General features: G+C 48.0%; 1 protein-coding gene across 2 annotated transcripts in view; it reads left to right on the forward strand.

Annotated features, from left to right (window-relative positions):
* The window catches only part of LOC146818004 (uncharacterized), a 279254-nt gene that overhangs the window by 91001 nt on the left and 162578 nt on the right, over window positions 1-25675 (forward strand). For both annotated transcript variants that reach the window (XM_085611482.1, XM_085611481.1), the window contains exons 6-8: window positions 2320-2409; window positions 19346-19456; window positions 20528-20638. In XM_085611482.1, the coding sequence (XP_085467608.1) occupies window positions 2320-2409; window positions 19346-19456; window positions 20528-20638 (312 nt within the window). The remainder of the gene's footprint in view (window positions 1-2319; window positions 2410-19345; window positions 19457-20527; window positions 20639-25675) is intronic.

Raw genomic sequence — 25675 nt, forward strand, 5'->3', positions numbered from 1 at the left:
GCACAATGAAATCCCGTACGCATACTGCTTGGCTCCATAGACTATAGCACATACTTGGAATGGATTGTTTGACCCTTGCAATACCACATCAGCTAGCTTTTTACCGAAAGTTGTTGCTACCATAAATCTCACTGCTTTCTGCAGAATTTACGAATCAACATGCCCGAGCCAGGGGACGGGACGTGTCTTGGGAGGGCAGAAGAGGGGGTGCAGCATGTGGAAGGGTCGACTGATACTTAAATGCATAAGGCCAGAGTGAGTACAGGAGGATGGGAGAGGGTGAGGGAAGGGGTAGTTGGGACAATTTATTGATTAATTCTGTTTCTCTTATTGCTATGCAGGGCACCAATTAAGGGACGTATCCCGGTCTGTATGTTTGTATCAGATACACTGGAATAATAATAAAAACAGCTTTGAACTGTAAAAAAATACAGTTAAAGTAGTCGTGGTTACAAATTAAAACAGAAAAAAGCCAATTAAATTCTCAAGTTATTGTTAGGACTCCAATTCATAACTTGCACAACAGCCATGTAAACCATACCTCACACTACTATATCTATATACCCTTCAGTGGCTTGAAGGCAACAGGGAAATGACTAGAGTTCCTTCAAGAGGTTCTTGATACAAGAACATATACGTTTTGTAAGAGTACAATCTCTTTGACGATTTGTTTTAGATGTCTATATTTCACCTGCACCTTGCAACTTTTATTTATTTCATCCCAGTTCGGTTTCTGTAGAGGCTACATTCTTACATTGTTTAGTTAATCCAAATCTGATTACCATTTTGTATTGTTTTTTCCATAGTATGCATCGTTCTACTGTATAGCAGCTTTATGCTCAACCTTTTACCACATTCCAAGCAACATAGGGGCATATCATCAAGGCGGCGCAATAAAATTATCACCGCTTTTCCGGGCCGAAAAGTGGCAATAATTTTATCGCCTTATCAGCAAGGTCACGCTATCCCGTGAATCGTTGCCTAAGAGCCCTTTCCCTTAACGCCCAGCTTTGCATCTCTAATGAGATGCAAAGTGGGAGTACCTTGCCAAACTTACGTGGAGAATGTCGCTAAACGACATTTCTCCAATTAAGGAAATCGCTAACCTGCTTAGCGATAATAAAAGAAGCGCTAACCGCGCTTAACGCAGGTTTCTGTACACCTGCTTTTAATCTGATTTAGCCATGTAATCCAATGGGAGGTGGATTACATGGCTAAATTCACCCTGCCCTATCAGCAAGGTATCGCCTGTCGCAGTGGGATTATCGCCGGTTTTCCAGCGATAATCGCATTGTTTTGTAGCTAACGCTTGGATTTCTATCGCTTTGGAGATATGCGTTGCTGATAGCACGCTATCTCCGCGATAGAATCCAGCGATAGCCGGCGATAATTATCCTAGCGCTAAGTGCGCTTAGCGATAATTATCGCTGGTTGTTGCTGATATGCCCCATAATAACTTTAAGCAATCATGTGTTCTGCCATGTGACAAGGGTGTGGTGTAGATCATATCTTCCTGAACTCTGAAATTGCTCACTGGGGTTTGAATTTTGACTTCATCAACTGACAAAAAATTGTACCATTCTGGGAAAATCACTTTGGCTGTGACAGTTATTGTAAATATGTGTTTTGCAAATATGTCAAATACCAACTGTACAATGTGCTTTGTAGTACTGTGCCAGATACTTTTTCATGCCCCCATCCCAATGACACTAGCTTCTATAATCCAGAGTCAACAAGACCCCTACGCCATGTGTTGTGATGTACACTCCTCATGTCTGAAAAACTACTGCGATAGAAAGTAAAGATCTCTGCTCTTATGTAGAAGAAAAGTTATGTGGAGGTCAAGACTGCTTTAGAGGTTAATTGTTGGGGATATATTGTACACAGAAACAGTCAAACCTTTTAATTGTCCGGGTAACACAGATTACTCAATAAAGTTTCAATGATAATTCGGTTGTAAAACATCAACATTTCAAATGTAAAGTCAAGTGACTGTCAATCAGTAAAACAGAGAAATGGTGCACTAAACTTACTTGGAATACATGGCACCAGCCTTGTGGCTTTTGCCTAGACCTCCGACCCTTTTGAAGGGGCAGAAAAATAACATGGCTTCATGTAAACACATATATATGTTTTAAAATCAGAATTTAGGAAACTAAAATAATTCATGCTTAAATGTCTTGGAAGCAAACAATAACGTTCTAAGCAGTCTCCCTCTTCCCGTAAAGACTACCTTATGTCAAGTATTATATGTTTCTCTATGCTAAGATATTGTGCGTGTATGTTTAGTTTTCTAATCTGATTGGGTTTTCCAATTAGTTGTTTCAGTATGTATAAAAGCAGAGGAAGAAATCGATCCCATGCACCATGAGGACAGTGGTCAAAGAGAAAGCAGCAGTAGGTCAACAAGTAAGACAAGAATACTTAACTACTTAAACCTGCATGCATGATGCTTTGAATAACTCTACTTTTTGAACATCTGGTGACACATAAGTCTCTTCTTTGTAGCTATGTTTCTTTAGGCCTATAGCTTTACTGCTTTGTAATGTCATTGTGCTTATTACACTTTACAGCTACAGTACAATGGCCCTTCATCCAGCAAAAATACTAATTGTCCAGTAAACTTTTATTTCAGCTTGCAAGCAAGTTAAATCTGTTAGGAGGGGGGTGGGCGCACACTGTCTCACACTCCAGCACTCAGTTTGCCCCGATGCATCATAATAAATGTCAGGCTTCAGTTTTTCATCCTTGTTGGTGCAGCCAGTGCTGTGTATCTCTAGACACGTGTTTCAGGATAATTGTCCTTCTTCAGTAGAGAGCAACACTTTTTCAAATAAGTTTTTATCTGTACTGATGACGAATGATATCCAGAAACGCGTGTCTATAGATTTACAGCACTAACCTGAACCAACTTTGGTGGAATACTCCAGTGAAATTTGAAGTAAGCATGTACCATGAACTGCATTGACCAGAATGCTAAGGGGTGAACTGTGCTGGGAGGTGAAGCAGTGTGCTCCCACCTCTTCCAAGTTAAATCTGGTGTAGAGTAAAATGTCTGAAGGTATTCCAGTCTCTTCTGACTCCAGGGGCTCTAAAAGGATAAAGGTAGAATTAAAGGTGTACGTTTTGACAATAGGCTTATCCTCAGTACTAAAACTCAATGCAGATTCATAATTATTTTAGGTATTAGTTTATTTTTTAATTACATTGTCTGACTTTTTTTACTTGAATAATTTCCTCACGATTTAGTTCATTTATTTGGAGGCCTCTTTTTCCCCATCTCTTTTCCTTGCCTTTTCTATTTGTGCAGGGTTCGAATCAGTCACAGACCACTTGCCGCCCACCTCAAACTTCTCCTGCGGGACTGCAGTTTAAGAGACCCAGAAAAAACCATGCAGGCTTTTTGGAATACATTTAGTTCAAAGACTAGGAGAGTATGGCACCATTTCTCTGGTTGGACATTTCTGGGACATTCCTAGAAAGATTTTCTTTTGTGGATTCTGGCCGCAGACATTTCAACAAGTCCCTAAATTCTTACCCAAAGAATAAGATCTCACAAACAACATGTGTGAAGAGTGACTCATGTAAAATCGGGCTAGCAGGAAGCAGTATCACATAATAGTTTTTCCCCAAATGGTTAGCTTGGCAGAGTAGCCAATTTGACTGGAAATCGAACCTAAATAGCATCAGATAGATGTTAGAAATAGTAAACAGCCATTGAATACTGGTTTATGCTACACCTTTTCTGAGATCTAACTTTCAGTTTTTCATTTTCTTCAGTAGCTCAGTGTTTCATTGGCCAAGCAGTTCAGGACTTGGAAAGTGACAGATCCATAATTCTTGATATTTCTGGTAAAGGAGATTATATACAAAATGTAGCGTAGAAAATACGCTACTTTTACGATATAGAATGGATCAATTCACTAAAATCAGTTGAGGATTCCCAATAGTGTAGTATTCGCAAGACCAAAGTAAAATTCCACAGCCAGCGAGAAGGGGGTTTTGGATGTTAAGATCAATCAATCGATACTTGTGTAGTGCGGCTTATCACCCGAGAGGGTTTCCAGGCACTGTGCTGCGGGTGTCAGTCGAAAAGCCAGGTCTTGAGTCTCTACCTGAAGTGGGTCAGCATGGGTGAAGGACTCAGGTAGAGGGGAAGGATGTTCCAGGACTTGGTGCGAGGTAGGAGAAGGAGCGTCATCTGGAAAGGCAGTGGTGGATGCATGGTATCTGTGCGAGGTGAGGGGAGCAAAGGTTCCTGGGAGATCAGTGGAAATTTAGGCGGTGGTTCATGTAGACAGATCCTTGGTCATGGAGGGCTTTGTAAGCATGGGTCAGAAGCTTGAATTGGCATCTTTTCTGGATGGGGAGTCAGTGGAGGTCTTTCAGGTGCTTGCTGATGTAGGTTCTCTAGGGCAGGTTTAGGATCAGTCTGGCTGCTGCATTCTGAATCGTCTCGAGTCTTTTCATGAGTTCGTTGGCGGTGCCTGCATAGAGTTCATTGCCTTAGTCCAGCTGGCTGGTGATGAGGACCTGCACCACTGTTTTCCTAGAGCCATCATAAGATAAATTTGCCATTTGACAATTTCATGACAATTTTAACTTTAGACTTAAATGCTTCAAATACGTTACCTTTTTTGTTCTGGAGACAGCATCAACTTGCTTGTCCACAATATACACTAAAGTATACAAAAAAGTAGTAGGTGGAATGCTTGCATTAATCTCAGCCACTGATAATTACTTGGGCAGCATCCCAGTCCATCATTATTTTGCACACATGCCCGAAATGCCAGTCCAGGTCCTCCCTGAACTGGAACACAATAAACCCAGGCTTTGTTTTGCCCTAGTTAGGGCTCATCAGCCATTTATAGCTTGGTTCCTGTGACACAGTGGGCACAGTAACCACGTCTGGGCATACCCGTCCAACTTAGGATGACAAACTAAAGTATACAAAAAAGTGATGGATGAAGTTCACTATCACAATCTGTTTCTTTGTGCCTCAAGTCGGTATAGTCCATGAATGTAAGCAGTGACTAGGGCCACATGCAACCCCACTTATGTGCTTACAGAGAGCCAAACCAATTTATTGTCTCAACTCTGTTCCAGGCCCTGGCGCTCCTGTGTTCCCATCTACAAGGTAAGGGCTGCCCCAGGGAAGTTAATTTCAAAGTGAATAGCAGCCACCCAGACTCCATCCATCATTTCACATCCTCACTGTCTTTGGGTTGGGAAAGAGCAGATGTTTCCTCTCAGCTCCTCTTACCAACCCACAGGTGTCTGATTGGGGCCCAAAGCTTCGAAGTCATGTCAGATTAATTTAATCTCTTCAGCTACATAAGAGCCTCCTGTTCCAAAGCTTTTGTCATGGGGTAATTTTGTCAAAGTCTTTGGCAAATAAAGGATTATCTGATAGAGACTTGTAACTGCAGATTTCTCACCTTAGAATATTCCCCAGGCATCAGATTGGATCAGGAAAATCTTGAGCAGTACCCCTGCACACCGGTAGGTGGTGTCGATCGGTTCGCGTCAATGCCTCCCACAACGGAAGTGACGTCCCGGTGCCTTCATAAGTCCGAATCTGGGGAGCTACTTCAGACGATTTCTGGGCAACTTTTTTTTTCTTTTTGTCGAAAGTCCATTTTTGAGCTTGCTCCCAGGGATATGTCCTCTGTGAATCCCTCTGATCTCAAACCTTGTGGGGATTGTCACCATCAGATGTCAGTGTCGGATCGTCACTTAGTTTGTCTCTGGTGGCGGGGCAAGCGCTGAATAGAAATCTATGCACCTGAAGACAATTCAAGAGTAGACGATGAAGCTCCTTGCAGCACGGCAAACAAAGGCTCCACGTCATTCCTGATCTTGTTCCCATGGACTCTTTAGAGGCGGCTCCAGGATTCATGCCTGCAGGCGGTTTTCTTTGAAATCTAAGACCTCCTCGTCTAAGTCAAGTAAGTGAAAGCACAAGAAGAAGCCGTTGAATCGGTCGTTGGCTTTTCACTTCCAACCTCATGCTTCTAGGCCGGCTCTCGCATTCCACCCACAGAGTTTGCTTCAGGCCCTGCCTTGCACTACATGGAGTTTCCTGGCACCAGGGCGACACCTGCCCAGTTATGGGAATTTTACGATGACATGCAAGGCATCTTTGAGGCCTCGACTCCCTCTGGCATGCCTTCGAGCCCATGGAAACTAGAGGTGCCTGGCTGGGTTACTTCAAGTGAATTTGCCCTAGATGCCAGCTGGCCCTCAGGATACATTCTTAGATCCAGGACCACGCTGCTTCTGGTACTACCACCTACCCGGCTTCATCATGTCTAATGCCTGCCAAGGCACCAATGGCGCTACTTGACAATGAGGCCATCGTCATTTCCGGCGTCAAACCGGCACTGCCTTGGGCCCAGTGCCACCCAGGCTATGCAAGTCCCTGGGCTTCCCTCCACTAGAGTCACCCTATGACCCCCAATGGGGCGATGAGGAGGAGGTGATGGTTCTTTGGAGGAGGACCCTGCAGATGTGGAAAATTATTATGGGGAGCTGTGAGCTGCCAGTGGGCTAGAGGCATCTTTGGTGGAAGGTGCGTCATTCATCACGGTGATGTGCACGGCTGCGGAGGTCCTGATCTTAAGCTTCCCACTGTTGAAGTCAAGTCAAATCAAAAGTCTCGACCAAGGAGCTTCAGGCAGAGGCAGGTGCCCCAGAACCATTGCTTCCCTTTAATGAAGCCCTCTTTGACACTCTCCTGCACCTGTACACCCCACGCTTGCGCGACTGCATTGTCCTGCCCCAGGGGACCCGTCTTCCTTTCCCAGCAACCCTCCCCGGAGAGATTGGTGATCAAGGCCTCCACAGCCAAAATCAACCTAAGCGGGTTCCCTACCACACCACTGGATTGGGAATCTAAGAGGCTGGATTCCTCAGGGAAGCACATCATTTCTTCTACCAGCTTTGCATTACGGTCGATGAACACCGTATGCCTCTTGGACCGTTGGTCCCATGTGTTGTGGGGTTCAGTCGTCCAGCTGCTTCCCATGCTGCCTAAGGAAGGCAGTACAATTCTCAACCATGTTTAAATGGACGGCAGGGATGCGGCTAAGTTCGTCATTCGATGTGGACTGAATACCACAGACTCCCTTGGTAGAGCCATGGCTTTTATAGTGGTACTTCAACACCACACTTAATTAATGTCCACTGGGTTTTTGGGGAATGTTCAGTCATCCTTCATTGACATGCCCTTTGATGGGTCTCACCTGTTAGGAGAGAAGACCATTGCGGCGCTTGAGTCCTTCTGCAAGAGCAGGGTAACATCTCGATCTTGGGCTTCTCCCGTTCGACCTGGCAGCAACAACAGTCCTTTTGTCCCTACTGCGGCCGCAGAAGGGGCAATTTTGGGCATCTTTACGTGGTATAACAGCCGGCCCATTCTTTTGGGGAAGCAGCCATGGAGTCCAAAGAGGATGTGGGAACCATGCGCGCAAGCTGCCCAGTCCCCCCTCAGCCTCTGCAGCCCCGAACTTCTTTAGTGTGCTCTCCATCCTGCTCACACCCTTTTGGGGGCAGGATCAGGCATTACCTATCCCAATGGTCCAGCATTACATCGGGCTGGTGGGTGCTACCTATAGTGCATAACGGGTATGCCCTACCATTATTGGACAACCCCCAACCATTGCCACCATGCAAAGAACTGACTGAGGCCCATCTCGCTTTACGGAATTGCAGGCCATGTTGGCTGAGGGAGCCATGTAGAGGGTGTCCAGGCCAGAGAGAGGTGGTGGTTCGTATTCCCGCTACTCTCCTATTATAGACCTGCGCCCCCTCAATTACGTTCTGCAGAAAGAGAAGTTCAATATGCTCACACTGGCTCAGGTTCTGTCTGGCTTCGACCATGGTGACTGGATGGTAGCGTTTGGCGTCAACTTCCACATTCCTGTCCTGCCTGCCCACTGGCATTCCCTGTGGTTCCCGGTGAGCCAAGCGCAATATCAGTTTGCTGTGCTTCCTTTTGGCCTCAGCAGCACCCCTCTGGCATTTACCAAAGTGATGGCGGTGGTTGTGGCACATCTGCGGAGTTTAAGTGTTTCATTCTTCCCTTACCTTCACAACTGGCTGTTGAAGGCAGGCTCGTCCCAGGCTGTCGCCTCCCACATCCAGGCTACAGAAGATCTCTTGCAGTTCCTTGATTTTTCTATCAACATGCCGAAGTAACACCTGACTCCTTCGCAGTCGCTGCCTTTCACTGGAGCCATTCTGGACTCAGTGCAGTTTTAAGCCTATCCTCCAGAGTGGCGAGGATATTCAGGCTATGACACCGATGTTTCAGCCTCGTTCCTACATTTCGGTGAGACTGACTGTAAGACTGCTGGGCTTCATGCATCATGCTATTACAACCTGCCAGCTGGCATATGCAGGCTCTGCAGTGGGTCCTTGAAGTCCCAATGGGCTTAGCATTAGGGGAATCTCTCTAAACAGGTCCAGATATCAGAGGGAACTGCAAATGATCTGCAGTGGTGGCTGACGGACCATGATTGGGTCAGCGCTAGACCTCTCTCCCTTCCCTTACCCCGATCTCACAGAGGTGACTGATGCACCACTCCTGGTTTGGGACTGCCATCTAGGAAAGGTAGAGATCAAAGGACACTGGTCTCCAGCGGAATCCCAGCTCCACATCAATTTGTTGGAGCTGAGAGTAATACTCCTGACACTGAAAGCATTCATACCATCCATCAAAGGAAGGCTGGTTCAGGTGTTCAATAACAACGAATAGCACTCTTTACAATGCAAGCTGTTACAAGGACGCGTTGTTACATAGCATGGCATCACAACGCAAGTCGGTACAATGACTTGCGGTAGGTGGGGGGCTGGAGTTTGAAATAGTATAATTTACTATTCCAACTCGAGTGTGTGCAACAGTAGGGAAGGTGTTGGATTGAAAATCCAACAAATCCAACACCTTCCGCTCCCTACCGCAAGTTGTTTTAACGACTTGCGTTGTAATGGCATGCGATGTAGCAATGCATCGTTGTAATGACTTGCGTTGTAAATGCATGCGTTGTAAAGGTTGTTTCCTCAGACAACGCCATCCCCATGTGATATTGCAACAAACATGGTTGGGTGGGGTCGTGGACCCTGTGCCAAGAAGCTCTGCACCTCTGAACATGGCTGGAGCTCCAGGAAATATTCTTGGTTGTTCAGCACCATTGAAAGCTAGGACGGACTAGCACAGACAGTGGTGCCTGGTGGATCATGAGTAGCATCTAAATCCGGAGGTGGCTCGCACTCTTTTTCTAGAGTGGTGGGAGCGTGGGTGGAGCCTTGGCTTGATTTGTTCGCCACCACTGTGAACTGTGCATTGGAGTTTGCAAGGAGGCTCTCTCCAGGAGACACATTTCACCTTGAGTGGGGGTCATGATTCCTGAAAACTATTTTGCTGATACTGCTACTACCCCAAGTTCTCAAGAAGATTTGGGCCGACTGGGCCAAAGTCATCCTAGTGGTCCCGGATGGGGTTCGGGGAGTGTGGTATCCAGATCTCAGAGCTGGCGAGTTGCTCCTCCGATCAGGCTGTCCCTTCAGGAGGACATCCTGTCACAGCAGCAGGGCAAGGTGCTGCACCTGAACCTGTGCACACTTCAACTTCATGTGTGAAGATTGAGCAGCAACTGGTAAGGGAGTTTGATTTTCCTCCTGAAGTCTGTAATGATATTTTGGCAGCCAGGCATCCTTCTACCAAATCCATCTGCTGTTGACGTTGGGACAAGTTTGTAGCGTGGTGTTCTACACACCAGGTGGATCGCCTTTCTGCCCCTCTGTCAGAGGTTTTGTTATTTGTTCTATCCCTTGCCTGGAAAGGCCTTGCCTTGGGCACTTTCAAAGTTTGTGTAGAAGAGTACTGTTGATTCCGGCGTATAGAGTGTTGCCGTAGTTCAGTCTGCTGGTTGTGAGCGCGTGGGTGATGGTCCTTCTGCAGTTGGGGGGGATCCATTTGAAGGTCTTGAGGAGGATGCGCATACAGTTGAAACTAGTGGAGGCGACGGCGTTGATCTGGCGGTTCATGGAGAGGGAGGAGTCGAGGATGATGCTAAGGTTTCATGCGTGATCTGTAGAGGTGGGTGGGTTTCCGAGGACGGAGGGCCTCCAGGTGTTGTCCCAGGCGGAGGTGAATGGTCTGAGGATGAAGACCTCGGTCTTCTCTAAGTTGAGCTTCAAACAGCTGTCTTTCATCCTGGCTGCCACGTTCTTCATTCCTTCCTGGAAGCAGAGTCTGGTGTCTTCGGGATTCTTCGTGAGTGAGAGCATGAACTGGGTGTCGTCCGTGTAGGATACAATGCTGAGCCCATGCTGTCCGACTATGGCGAGGAGGGGGGCCATGTAGACGTTGAAGAGCGTGGGGCTGAGCGATGATCCTTGGGGTACTCTGCAGTTGATATCGGTGGGTTCGGAGAGGAAGGGAGGGAGTCTGATCCTCTGGGTTCTGCCGGAGAGAAAGGATTGGATCCAGTCGAGGGTGGCTCCTTGTATACCCGCGTCGTTAAGTCTGGTTGTGAGCATGCGATGTGAGACGATGTCGAAGGCTGCGTAGAGGTCTAGAAGAATGAGGGCCGCAGTGTGTCCGTGGTCGACTAGCATGCCGATGTCATCAGTGGTGGCGAGGAGAGCGGTCTCGGTGCTGTGGTTGCTGCGGAATCCGGACTGGGAGGCGTCTAGGATGGAGCTCTCCTCGATGAAGGCGGTCAGCTGGGTGTTTACGAGTCTCTCAGTGACTTTGCCCGCGAAAGGGAGGAGAGAGATGGGCCGGTCGTTTTTCAGGTCTGTTGCGTCGGCCGCTGGTTTCTTGAGGAGGGGTTTAACCTCCACCTGTTTCTAGTCATCTGGGAAGATACCGGACATGAAGGTGGCGTTGATGGTCTGTCCTGGTTTAGGTGCGATGGCGGCGGCCCTGTGGAATATGTGTGGTGGGCAGGGGTCCGTTGGGGCTCCTGAGTGGTCTTCTTCATGGTCGCGGTGATGTGTTCGACGGTGGCGGGATTCCAGGTCATGATGGTTGGCTTGTCGGCAGCATTGTAGGGGGAGTTCTGGCGTCTGTTCGCTGAACTTGTTGTTGAGGGCCTTAATCTTCAGATGGAAGTAGGAGCTGAGCTTGTCGCAAAGTTCCTGGGAAGGTGTGAGCGTCCGTGGTGTCGCTGGGGGGTTTTGAGAACTGCTGTAGGACGTTGAACAGTTCCTTGGCGTTGGTCGCGTTGGTCTGGCCTTTGTCTCTTATGAAGGTCTGTTTGGTGTCTCTTATGCGCTGGTGGTATTCCTTCAGGGCGCTCCTGTGGTTGTCCCTTGCTTCCGTGGTTTTCTGGTTTCCCCAGGTTTTCTCTAGGCGTCTGCAGGAGCACCTGGCTTCTTGCAGTTCTGTGGTGAGTCAGGCGACCTTTAGAGGACATTGTTTGGCGGGTAGGCCGAGGGGTGTGAGCTTGTCGGCGCAACGGGAGACCCAGCGGTGAAATCCAATGGCTGCGGAGTTGGTGTCGGTCATGGCACTGGGGGCGTCTTGTATGATGGTGGTATTGAGGTGTTCCTCTGTGACCTTGCTCCAGTTCCTTCGTGGCGGGTGCGGGGCGGGCTTGGGTGCGGTGGTGGTGTTGAAGGTGAAATGGACGCAGTGGTGGTCCGTCCAGAGTGGGTGGGTGATGTGGCTGAAGCAGATGCTTGTCCCTTCCGTGAAGATTGGGTCAAGGGTGTGTCCAGCTCTGTGAGTGGGCGTGTTGACCAGCTGCTTCAGTTCGAGGTTGTCGAGGAGAGTGGTGGAGTCGGAGTCGTTGCAGTTGTCGAGGTGGAAATTCAGGTCCCTGAGTAGAATGTAGTCCATGGAGGTGATGGCGTGGGGTGCGGCGAGATCGGCGATGGTGTCTGTGGACTAGGTGCGGGGTCCCGGCGGTCTGTAGATGAGGGTGCCGCGTAGCGTAGTCCTGGGGCTGATCTGGAAGTGGAGGTGTTCTGTGTTGGAATGAGGGTCATTCGTGCTGGATGTGGAGATTTGGAGGGGGTCTTGTGCCCGATGGCGAGTCCTCCTCCTGGGCGGTGGGGGCGGTCCTTCCTCTGGATCTTGTAGCCGTCTGGGATGGCAGTGGCGATGTTGGGGCCAGAGGTGGTGTTAGTCCAGGTTTTTAGAAGAAGGCGACATTGGGTGAGAGGGTGTCGATCAGGTCCCAGATCTCTACGGCGTGTCAGTGCAGGGAGTGCACGTTGAGGAAGATGCATGTCAGGGTTTTGACGAGAACTGTCCGTGGGTGGTGTTCGGTGAGGATCTTCCACAGGCGGTATTTCTTCCGGGATTGAGTGAGTGGAGGGTGGTGAAATTGTAGCGGTGGGGCCTGGGAGAACCAGGGTTCCTGGCGCTGGCCGCGGTCCGGACGAGAATGGGCGCAGACGGGCTTGCCTTAGGCGCGCCAGCGGAGCGGTCGCCATAAAGTAGGGGAGGTGGTGGGACCAGAGCTCGGGAGGCAGGGGCGGGGCTGTGTTGGTGGGAGGGGCGGCAGGGGCAGCAGCAGCGAGAAATAGAGATCAGCACAGCGGAGGAAACAACAAGAGAACAAATTACAGTGAACCCACAGAATTAAGTAAGTTAAACAAAATTAAGTAATTTAACAAAAAGAGGTATCAGCGAGAAACGGCCACAGAACGGAACAGCCAGCAAGTGTGGAGACACCTGTGACGCTGTGTCGTGTTGCCGGCGCAAACACTGCTCCAGGAGGGGCACTGAACCGGGGCGGTCCGGCCGTGAAGCGGAGCTGCTGGGGAGAGTGCTGGCCTGGACCAGAGGTGTTGAATTCACAAGACTCATGCACCCCTTTGCTTTATTTTCCAGCTTCAAAACCCCCTTTTAGGATCAAGTGAATTTAGATTGACCACTCTTTCTTTCTCCTTTTTTCTGTCCTCTTAAGTTCTGGGATGAAGGTAAAGACTTACCCCAGTCCGCCACTCTTTCCTCAAAGCCACTCTATGTCATCATTTGCCTCCAGGTCTTCTACTCATCACCACTGGAGACCTCAGGCAAGCCTGGTCTTACACCCTTCTCGCTTCTCTTCACAGTTTTAGAATCCTATCTCTTTGCTAAGGCTTGAAGTATAGGTAAGAGCCACAGACCAGCTCTCCAGTCACAGGCCAACATCATCTAATAGAACAGTAGGAGAGGAGGCCATTTTAGGAACGGCGAAAGAGGAACATGTCCACGCTTTCTGCTATATTCCGGCCTTATATCAAATGAGAGTCACAACTGAGACATTATTCGTTTTATGTGCTATCATGTGAACAGTAAATGTTTCAGAGTCTTAAATATTATTTCAGGGAGGAGCCTAGCGCGCAACCAAGATGGCCGCGTAGGTGCGAGGCTCCCGAGGACCTCCGCGACCTCCTACGATTATCCTGACATTATCCTGCCCTGGATGAGGGGACTAGGTTGGTAAACCTGAGCTGAGGTGGCACCCGTTTCCCGCTTCCGAATCGGACCTCGGACACCGGAGTGAGCATCGATTGAAGTGTGCGGCCTTCCCCTCGCCGGACCCCGGATTTGCGCTGTGGGGTGATCCAGTGACAAAGTGAACAACAGCGGCAGGCAGGGCCTGGCGACTCGCGTGCTCCGCACTTTCGCTTTCGCTTTCGCACCACCTTGTCGTCTCTGCGAGGTTGGGTCGCGGAGCCCTTGGTGTTGGTGTGGTGTGGCCTTGCTGGGAGACCCTGCCTGCCTGCAGGCTGTGATCCACCCCGCTGCCCTGAGGGGGCCCCCCCGGAGCTCGTGTCTGCTTTCCTGCCCTACACGACGTGGCTGGTGCGACTGGGAGACTGGTGGCCATGGCCACGAAACAAGATGGAGACTGGGCAAAGACCAAATCGACCCGGCGCGGCGCCGTCCATCAGGCCAACAGTATGGACCGCTATACCCTCCAGAAGGGATCGCCAGATGGACCGCGCAAGTCCCCTGAGAGCCCTCCTGATGCCCCAGACCTGCCCGCAGATTTGACTCTGCGAGATGTTATGGGCGCCATTGCCGAGATGAAGGCCTCGGTGGGCCAGCGGTTTGATACACTGGCGCAGAAGATTGACTCGGTCCTCGTGGATGTTGGCCTGGTGAGGGCCGATCTTTCCAAAACCAATGACCGAGTAGAGTCTTTGGCCCACACCGCATCGGGCCTAACGACAGATGTGGCGGCCTTGCAAACGGAGGTGCGCCGGCTTAGTCGGGCGACTGCGCTAATGGATCGACGCCTGGAGGACTCCGAGAGTCGGGCACGGAGGAACAACATCCGCATTATCGGGGTGCCCGAGGGACGCGAGGAGGCGGCGGCGGATCTTTTTGTGGAGGACCTGATTGCTACCCATCTCCAGCCACGGGGGCTGAGCAAATTCTTCGCTGTGGAGAGGGCTCACAGGGTTCCCGGGGGAAGGCCGAATGTCGGAGCCCCCCCGAGACCTCTCATCGCCCGGATTTTCAATTTTCGGGATAGAGACGCTATCCTGCAAACCTCCAGACTGCATGGACCGGTCAAGCTTGACAATATGGAGGTTAATTTCTATCCTGATTTCACCCCAGCGGTCCAGAAGCAGAGACTGAGCTTCCTAGGTGTCAAACGCCGTCTTCGGGACCTAAACCTCAAATATGCCATGCTTTTCCCGGCCAAGTTGCGTGTGGAGGTGGGTGGTCGCACGCATTTCTTTGATCGTCCGAGGCGGCCGGGGACTGGCTGGATACTCTGCCCGGGGATCGTGATCGGGGGGGCGGGGGGGGGGGCGGCGGGGGGAGACGGCACGCTGGATCAGGACTGAGGGTCTACTAATGGGCCTCACTCTGGACGAAAATGATGCCACTTTTAATTCTGCGTCAGTTTTTTGTAAGTTCCCCTCCTATGGAGGTTGTGTTGGGTCTCTTGGGGGTTCTCCCTCCTCCTCTAGGGGGTTTAGTTAGTCTAACTACATATGGGGCGACAGGCACACTGCACGTTGGGGGGGCTGTTTGGGCTCATGCAGGGGTGCAGGGAGGGGGGAGTTCTGTTGGGGTGGGTGGGTAGGGATGGGGTGTTGTTCGTTTTTATCACAAGGCAAACGTATTATTGTGTTGGTTTTAAAGTGCTCTCCGGGGTACGAATGATGGCTTTTGTATATGATGGGGGGTAGGGAACTAACTTTGTTATCCTGGAATGTGAATGGACTGGGGGACAGGATCAAACGGGGTGTGGTCCTGCAGTTTTTGAAGCGAATCTCGCCTGATGTAGTCTTTCTGCAGGAGACACACCTCATTGGTAACTCCTTCTGCGCCATGAATCGGCGTGGCTATCGCCTGGTGGGTCACTCGGGCTTTACGTCCGGCTCACGGGGTGTGGGCATCATGGTGAAGAACTCGCTCCCGTTGGAGATTGATGAGGTGCTCCACGATGATAGGGGACGTTATACGGTCTTGGTGGGAAGACTGGAGGGCAAAGTGGTTGTCTTTGTGTCAATATACATCCCACCGGGGCTGCAGTCGACCACCTTTGCGGACCTTGGTCGCCTTCTCCTTGGCCTTCCGGGGGGGCTTTTGGTTGTGGGGGGGGATTTCAATGCGGAGGTATCTGGATCTTTGGATCGTCACCCCCCTAGGGACCTCCCCCGGGCACAGGCGTGGCTACCCGGCCTCTTAGATACATTTGGATTAGTGGACTGCTGGCGTTTAAAACACCCCGCGCAGCTGCAGTATACTTTCCACTCGGGAGCCCATGGTAGTCTCTCACGACTAGACTATGTCCTTGTCCCGGCGGCCTATGTTGGGAGGGTGGGAGAGGTACGCCATTTGCCACGGGGTATTTCGGACCACTCCCCGCTCCTACTGCACTTTGATGTCTTTCCGAGGGGTGAGGGTAGGGTGGTCCCAATCAATCCTTGGTACCTGCGCGACCCCTCCATTCGCGCTGCATTGATTAAATCCCTTCAGCGATATTTTGATGAGAATGTGGGGTCTGTGCCTTCGGCCATACCGTTATGGGAGGCCTTCAAGACAGTACTCCGAGGGGAGGCCCTATCCCTTATTTCCCATGCCCGGAGGCGCGAGCGGGAGGAGGTGACCCGGATGGAGGCTGAAATAGCCGAGTTGGAGGGGAATTTAGAAGGTGGGGTGACGGATACTGCATTACATGTCCTCCAACTCAAGCAGGCGGCCTACAGGGCCCTCGTCACGGAGGCGGCCGGGGGCCTCAGTAGAGAGCAACAGGGGCGTCTGTATGATGTGGGTGATAAGGCTGGTAAACTTATAGCGTGGTTGGACAAAAAAGAGAGAGCGAATCGTGTGGTCCCGCTGATTGAGAAAACGGATGGTGTGTGTGTGACTGAGCCAGAAGAAATTGTCTCCTGCTTCGCGGATTATTTCCATGGGGTGTATTCCCCGGTGTCTCCCTGCTCGGAAGATGATTCCCTTGCCCTGCTCAGTGATATCGCGCTGCCCTCCCTTTCCGGGGAGGACAGGGTGTCGTTGGACGCCGCTCCCACCTCCGACGAGATCGCCCTCGCCATACGCTCGGTCGCTTCCGGCAAGGCCATGGGTCCGAATGGTCTCCCTATCGAGTTGTATAAGTTACGACCGGATACGCTGGCACCCCACCTCCGGGCTATGTTCCTGGCGGCACACTCGGTGGGCTCCCTCCCGCCGGACCAGCGTCTGGCTACAATCGTGGTCATCCACAAGGAGGGGAGACCTCGGGACCGGGTTACATCCTATCGGCCCATTTCGCTGCTGAATGCGGAGCCCAAGATTCTCGCTAAGGTACTGGCCAATCGGCTGGTCGGCGTGGTGGGCGATTTGGTTCATCAGGACCAGTCTGGCTTTATTCCTCATCGCAACACAGCCCTTAATCTGCGGCGTTTGCACGGTGTGCTCGCACATGCCCCGTTTATACGGGAGCCGGCCATTTTGGCGTCCTTCGACGCCACCATGGCGTTTGACACGCTTGAATGGCCATATATCTGGGCGATGCTTGCGAAGTTTGGATTTGGCCCAGGGTTCATCAGTTGGGTCAAATTGCTATATTCGGGCCCATTGGCGCAGGTGGTGGTGAACGGAAGAGTATCGGCTCCGTTTGAGCTGGGCCGGGGCACTCGACAGGGCTGCCTCTTTTCGCCGCTCCTCTTTGCACTTGCCTTGGAGCCCCTGGCGGAGTGGCTGCGGTGGGAGCCTTCCATCCGTGGTCTCCCCTGGACCCCCGAGTATGAGGACCGCGTATCCCTATACGCTGATGACATCCTCTTGTACCTAGCTTCCCCACGTAAATCACTCATAGTACTAGTTGATGTTCTGCATTCATTCGGTCGTAACTCCGGTCTGGTCATCAACTGGGCTAAATCGTGTGTGTATGTTCTCTCTGGGGAGGCTCCTATCCTCCCGCGGGGCTGTCCGATCCAGGTCGCCCCGCAGGGATTTAGGTACCTGGGTGTCTTCATTACTCTGGACCCGGAGGCTCGGTATGATCGGAACTTGCTTCCCCCCCTCCAGCGTCTGAAAGAGGATGTCGCGCGCTGGCGGCGTTTGCCGCTTTCGCCGCTCGGCCGGGCGGCATTGTTTAAAATGATGTCGTTGCCGCGTTTTCTATACGCGTTGCAGAACACGATGGACCTCGTCCCAGCGCGCTACTTCCGCGAAGTGGAGAGTTTGCAGCGCCGCCTGTTCTGGGACGGGAGGCCACGTATTGCCCTGGCTAAGCTGACGCTCCCCTGGTATGACGGGGGGATTGCCCTCCCGGATATTAAACGGTATTATTGGGCCTCCCAGCTAGCTGCAATTAATCAGGGCCTATATGGGCCAGCCTTAAACCCGGCGTTTGAAATGGATAGGATGCTACTCCCAGGTGGTGACTATAATCGAGCGCTCTACTCTAGCGCGCCCGACGCTCGCCTGACGGGCCCCACGAGTGTCATGGTGCGAGTGTGGCACGTGGCCAATGCTGCAATGGGGTGGAAGGACCGTTTGACCCGGGCGTCACCACTATACGCGTCTGAGCGGTTGGGCTCCTTGTGGACCTCGAAGGGCTTTGAGAAGTGGGATTTAATAGGCATCAGTAGAGTGGGGGATCTCTGGATGAGGGGAGGATTTAAAATGTTCGAGATGCTGCAGACGGAATTTCAGTTGCAGGGCAGCGAGTACTTTCGGTACTTGCAGGTCCGGCATGCGCTGGGCTCCGTCTTTCCGGACGTTGCCTCCATCCCGGAGTGCTCCCCCCTGGAGGATAGAGTGCTGGATGGACACGTCCCTGACAGCACGATCTCACTGATCTACAAAAAACTGATCAACGATCGCTCAGACTTGCTGACTGCCCTTCGTGAGGCTTGGGTAGCCGATGGGCTGGAGCTGGACGACGAGGACTGGATCTCCGCGGTGGCCTCCCCGAAAGAGGTGGCCATACCGGCTCGCCTTCGTTTCGTCCAGCTCAAGATACTCCACAGGGTCTACATGACGGGGCCAAAGCTCCTGCGTATGGGCTATGCTGAGGACGGTTTGTGTAAGCGTGGGTGTGGTGTGCTGGGGACTTTTCTGCATATCCTTTGGGAGTGCCCGCAAGTGGAGGGGTTCTGGCGAGGTGTGCATGAGGTGCTGCGAGTGGTCACGCATGTGGCGCTGTTGCCCGAAGCGAGGAGATGCCTGTTGAATGTGTGGGAGCCTACCGATTACTCGGTGCCGCAGACGTGGTGGGTGACTCTGGGGTATATGGTTGCCAAGCGTGATATTGCCCAGCTGTGGGGATCCCAGAGCCCCCCGACTGTCTCGGCCTGGAAGGAACATATGGATTGGTGCATGTTTCGGGAAAAGGTGGTGTATGTGGCGAGAGGTAAGCCTGCGACATGGGTGAAAGTGTGGGGCCCCTGGAACGCCTACCGCGGGGGAATCTGTGCTCCCCCCCTATTGCCTGATCCGTCGCCGGCCCCGTCCCCTTAGCCAACTCATCCCCCCGGTACCTGGGCATTGGGTGTCCCCAACCCTAGTTCTGATCTCTCCCCCCCCTCTTGAGATTCCTATGGATGGCTAGAATCCCCCCTCTAGGGGAGCACGTGTTGCTATTCCGATTGAGGATTGCCTTGTGGGTTTGTTTGTGTTTGTTGTACTTTAAATTTAAAATGGAACCGTATAATGGGGTCTGAATAGTGGGGCACGCAACGATGTTATCCCCTGTAAATGCTCGGCCGCAGCACCATGTGTTTTATAAATGTATACCGTATGCTCCTTTTATTGCTAGCGGCCGGCCGGAAGGTTGTAGGCCCATACTTGTATAATTTGTTGAGTCTTGTAATAAACGGTTTCAAAAAAAAAATAAAAAAAAATATTATTTCAATTATTATCTTACCCCCTTAGGACTGCCATTCCATACTACTGACTTTTGTATGAGGAATAAGGAACCAACTGTGAATTTGTCTGATCATCATGGTACAGACAGAGGCAAAAGCAGCATTAACCCCAGCCTTGGTAAGTTACTAATGATCCAAAGTACGTTGCAATGTTTAAATTAGGATTGTGATGTCTCTCCAGCATGTAGTTAAGGAACGTTTAGAAGCATGGCTCAATTTTCACTATGGTAGGTCTGGAGGAAATGCATTGTGTTTTGGCTCATGTGCGAAATGAAGATACTTGGGAATATATGTACAAATCAGCCCGTTTCCGACCGCAAAAATGCTATTTTACATGCTCAAATTGCATAACAGTAAAACTTAGTAGTGTTAACTATTTGTAAATAGGAAGGGGCTCCCATTGGACCCCTTTCACCTTTGAGAAGGTTCCAAAATTAATATTTCAAAGCAGGCAATGGTCCCACGGACCACTGCCTATTTTTTAAAAATTAAACTAAAACGTTTCATTTTTTTCTTTTGAAACTCATCCCGTTTTCCTTTAAGGAAAACGCCTGCCTTTCAAAGAAAAAAGGATTTCTCTAGATTCACTCCTCCTTCTGTGTCCTTTCTACTGTCATCTTAAGTTCTGGAATGAAGACCCAGACTTACCCCAGTCCGCCACTGTTTTCTTAAAGCCACTCTAGGTCACCTTTTCCTTCCAGATCTTCTACTCATCACCACTGGAGACCACAGGCAAGCCTTGCCTTGCACCATCCTCGCCTCTCTTCACACGTTTAGGATGCTAGCTCTTTGCCAAGGCTTGAAGTATAGGTAAGTGCCACGGGCTAGATCCCCTGTTGCAGGCCAACACCATCTCAGAGAAGGTGGGAGAGGAGGCCATTCTAGGAATGATGAAAGAGGAACATGCCCCGCGCTTTGTGCTATTTTTCTCCCTTCCCGCCTTATATCAACTGAAAGTCATAACTGAGAGTTCATTCATAAAAGCGAGTGTGAAACAATTCAGCACATTTTGAATTCTAGTTACCTCCTGAAATAGCTGAGCACTCCGTTTTCATCAACAACAAAATATCTATGACACTGACTTTAAAACACTATTCATTTTATGTGCTATCTTGTGAACAGTAAAATAGTTTTTAATCTGAATGTTTCAGAGTTTTAAATATTTGCAATTATTATCTTGTCCACATAGGACTGCCATTCCCTACTACTGACTTTTGTATGAGGAATAAAGAGCCATCTATGAATTTGTCTGATCATCATAGTATAGACCGAGGCAAAAGACGCATTAACCCCAGCCCTGGTAAGTTACTAATGACCTGAAGTAGGTTGCGATATTTTAATTAGAAGGATTGTGACGTCTACCACCTTGTAATTAAGGAAAGTTTATAAGCATGTCTCAATTTTCACTATGGTAGGTCTGGATAAGCGATTCGGTATTTGGAAGGGGCGTGTTTAAGGTGTCCCTTCCAAATACTGTTTCGTAGTGGTATGTATTAATGTTTTGCGACCGAATTCCGGTCGTAAAAAAATTATATTTTTCCAACACCTCAAAGCAGGTAGTAACACATTCGCAAATGAAAAGGAGTCCCTATGGGAGCCCATTCCCTTTAAGATTATAAAAAAATATTTTTTAAGAGCAGGCAGTGGTCCCATATACTACTGCCTACTCATAAAAAATGAAACTTCAAAGTTCCATTCTTTCTTTTTAAATGCATCTGGTTTTCCTTTAAGGAAAGCGGGCTGCATTTAAAAAAAAAAAATGCTTCATTTAAAGGCAATCACAGACATGTTGGTCTGGTGACCTCAGCAGGTCACCATCCCTGTGATGGCTACGATTACTAATGGATCGCAAATTGCAGCCTTCCTCATTAATATTCATGAGGTAGGTTAAATTTGTGACCCACTAGGAATCGCTGTTTAACAGATGTAAGTTTTCTTACTTCAGGAATTGTGATTTCCCAATTGAGATTTGGTAAGAATTGCAATTAGGAATTCACAATTATCGATTTTTGTACTTCTGGGCCGTTGATTTTTACATTAATTACATAGTCTGTGAATTCATCTCAGACCAGTATTAAATTAATCGTATTGTTGTATTGCTAAAAAATTACAGTGAGTGACTGCATTTGTGTTCAAGTAAAATGAAAAAAAGCAACAATTTTGAGCTACATTTTGGATAACAAGTGGAGTTTCTAGATTCAGCTACAATTTCTTTAATTTTCATGTTCTTCAGTAGAAAATGTATCGTGGTATTGCTTTGTGTTCATCATACCTGTTGCATAGCACTTCACAACCTGCTTTGCAAGATTTGTCCTTAATAAATATGTTTTTTAAGTTTAATATGTTTATTTGAGAATACAAGAACATATGCGATAATCATGCCAAAGAAAAATATTATCGTATGAAAAAATCTATTAAAAGAAAACCAGTAGGAAAAGAAATACGATTGAAATTAGAAGAATGTAGTGCTGAAAAGGCATTCTACGATGAGCACATAAGAATAAGAAGAAGAAGGAAGAAAAAAGACAGAAAGATAGAGAGGGAGGAACATCAGAGAATACCATTCATATATCAATAGCTATGAAAATCCAATAGGTTATTATAACAATATCCTAGACAAGCAAAAACTGCGTTAACACTATATTATCACTATAATAAGAGAGGCTAGAAAATCATTAGTAGAGGTCAGGAGGCATGAGGAATTGCAGCATTAGAAAGATAAGTAGGGAGAGTTGACCATAGAATATCTCGTTTAACAGACAATGGAAAAAAATGTTAATGATATCGATCAGTTCTATGATTATGCCATACTAAATTCTACCATTGTTTAATGTTGAGGTTGTCTGTAGATTTCTAGTTGGACGTAATCACCTGTAAACCAATTGCTAATAGAAAGATCTACTAAGTTACCATATGATATGAAATCCACCAAGGAATATTTTATCTAAAGAAAAGGGTGCAGAAATTCCTGTAATAGCTACAATTCTGTCCCATACCTGAGTCCAGAAAATAGAAACATTATGGCAATTAAAGAGCATAGGAGCCAGAATGGGAGTTGCAGCGCCAACAGTTATCTTGCTTGAGAAACTTGAGTTTAAACATGCGAGCTGAAGTGTAAAATAATCTATTGTAGAAGTAGTATAATGTTTGTGTTAAGCTGGCTGAACGACCAGTGGAGTGACGTTTTGTCCAGAGCTTTTCCCAAATAGCGAGAGGCCAACTGTATTGCAAATCAGCTTCCCACAAGGTTTCCTGCTTGGACTTGGGTCCATCATGAATGGGTGTAGCGAGTTTTTTGTTAAGGGAAGCTGTGCCTGTTCATTTTGGTGAAAAGGAGGAGATTCCATATCCTCAGTTCAACCCAAACAATGGAAGAAGAGCTTAAGGGCAGTTAGAAGATTTTCCAATAACTGGTAGTATCTAAGTAATGTAGATGGCAGATTATATGAATGAGAAAGAAATTCAAAAGGAACAAATGAATTATTTAAAATAAGGTGTGAGACAGTAAAAAGACCTTTACCAATCCTGCTTCTCCACAAGAAAGGGTCCTTTTTAATGTGAGCTGTTTATTATATAAGATAGGGCTTTGGAGAAATTGATTACATGTAGATTTATTGGAAATAATAAATGGTTAATAAGGAAAAATAATACAATATTACTGATGACACCCAAAACGGGGGCAGGGGGGAGGGACATAAAAACAATATGTGTATAAGAGAGAGGGAATAACATGCAGGATTCCAATAAGAACCACAATTTAGAGTTTGTATTACTAGGGTCGGAAAAGGAATGTTGAACTTGCTTAGTACCAAACGCTTTATATTAGATAAGTCGGTCAGGAAAATTAACACCGCTGGCAGATTTGGGGAGTTTTAGTCTGTTTAATGAAATCTGAGATGCTTTCCCATTCCATAAGAACCAAGATACAATTTTGCCCAGCGTTAACGTATTTCTTTGGGATCTTTATGGGTAACATCAGAAGGAAAATATTCACAATTGGAAGTAGCATCATCCTGATGGAATCCAAACGACCCCACCAAGACAGAGAAGGAGGTGACCAGCCCTGGATTAGTGATCATAGAGGATCCTTTCTATATTGACCTTTAATGAATCTCAAGTATTATTGGTATGAAGAATCCCCAAACACTCAATCTTATTAGGATTCCAAGATAGGCCTGCCCGAATAAAGGGGTCCTTTATACCGTATTTATTGAAGGACAAAACTTCAGAGTTATACAAATTGAGCTTATATCCTGACACTTCAGAATACAATTGTAACACATCAAAAAGTATGGAAGTGAGGAATCAAATTGTGACTTGAAGAGAAGAATTTAGCTGGCATATGCAGTATATTTGATTTGTGTGTCTTTAATTAACTAAAAAGTCAGAAAGAGCATCTGAGCTTTTCTGTTGATGTAAAAAGGGTTCTAATGCAATTCGGGGAATGAAACCATGCCATTCCAGAGCCTTCAAGAGAAACTGGCAGTTGACACTATCAAAAGCTTTCTCAACATCAAGGGTTAGCGTGACAAGAGAGGAAGTGAGTTTATTTACTTTACAGATATTATTATAAAAGATACGCAAGTTATCTGCAGTGTTCCTGTGTCTAACAATCTGGGTTTGTTCTAGGGCAATGAGATCAGGAATAGGATCAATTAGTCGGAGAGCAATGGCCTTAGCAAAAATCTTGCAATCTGTGTTAATTAAAGAGAAACACAGTCATTTTTACATAGGTTTGCACGCGGTCTTTTTTTCGGAATATAGCATATCATCGCTCCTGAGAGAGAACAAAGGGAGGAGTTTAGAGAAAGAAAATAAATGATGAGCTTAAGTAGCTCAGGAAAGAGTAAATGAGACAATTTGAGATAAAATTTGATAGTGAAGCCATCGGGACCATGCACCTTACCTTTTGGCAAACATTTGACTGCTGCTTGTATTACATCTATTGTTAAGGCAGATTCAAGCAAAGAAGTATCAGTAGTAATGGGATTCCGAGTTTAAAATACAAGAAGTAGGATGCTATAAAGTCACCAGAGGTCTGGTTTTAGCAGTTTTTTTTAGAATTTGCAGAATTTGGCTAATTTTGCGTCCCGTGGAGAACGCGGAATTGCCCAAAATTCAGCATTCCGTAGCTTTCTGGAATTTTTTGCTTGTTCGCAAGATATTTCAGCCCCGAGCACGGAAACAGCATTCGCGCACAGGAAAAAAGCATCGCGAACAAGCAATTTGGCAGGTTCGCGGAATTTCTGCGTGCTCGCGGAGATTTTTTACCGTTTCGTGGAGCTTTGCCTAGCGCGACTACGCAAATTCCACCTACCCCTGGTGTATAATTGTTGATAATATTCTGCAAAGCAAGCTGCTATATCAGAGTCATGGAGCAGTATGATTCCTGAGGTATTGGTAATGGATTTAATAGTTGTTTTTTCCTTTTCTACATTTTGAGCAGTTGGTCAGCAGAGCACCCGCTCTGTTTCTTCTGCCATAGAATTGAGCATTAACTTTAAGGAGCGTGCCACAAATGTTTTCAGTAGATAATTTATTCCATTGTATCTTACCCGCAATCAGCGTTTCCAGATTTACTTTACTATTTTTAGATGTAAAGTCAGAATGCTTGATGTGCTTGAAATTAGCTAAAATATCGGTGGATTCTTTTCCCTTAAGTTTCCTTCTGGAGGAGACATTGGGCCCAATTCACAAAGGTAAACTGAGACGAAAGTCTAACTTTGTGACTTTTGGTATTCACAAAGGGCATTTACGAGTAGTCAAGTTAGACTTTTGGTCTTGTAGTGAAGACAGTGTTCTGCTTGCACACATAACAAACCACAAATGGGCGATACAACGCCCATCATTGAAGCCGGAGGAAAAGAATCGTAGGCTTCGAAGATGGACACTAGCCAATTCAATCCATTAGCGTGTAGGCGCAGTATGATGCTACAGCTTCCAAGAGGAAGTCATTATTATCGTCAGTAAAGGATTCAGCCATCCAATTTAATAAAGGAAATGAACATACATGCTCTTCAATAGCCGGAGCCTCTAGCACCATCAGAGGACAACTTGCGTGTTCTTCGAGGTAACTTCGTGCCAGGAAGTCATGTGCCACTGCACATATATTCCAATTCCCTAGAACTCTATGCGCAGCCACGCAGGCTATAATCCTGATACCAGAACAGTCCAACTCATGAGCCACTAAGGGACACATCAGTCGATCATAATCCGGGGCAGGAGACACCGTATTGGAGAGGGACAAATCCAAAGCCCATTCAAAGGAGCAATCCAGGCAATGGAAAACAGGTTGCACGCAAGTGAAGTATAAGAACCGGAAGGATAATCTATAGGC

Source organism: Triturus cristatus, chromosome 6 (assembly GCF_964204655.1).
Source record: "Triturus cristatus chromosome 6, aTriCri1.1, whole genome shotgun sequence".
In the NCBI taxonomy this organism is placed as follows: Eukaryota; Metazoa; Chordata; class Amphibia; order Caudata; family Salamandridae; genus Triturus; species Triturus cristatus.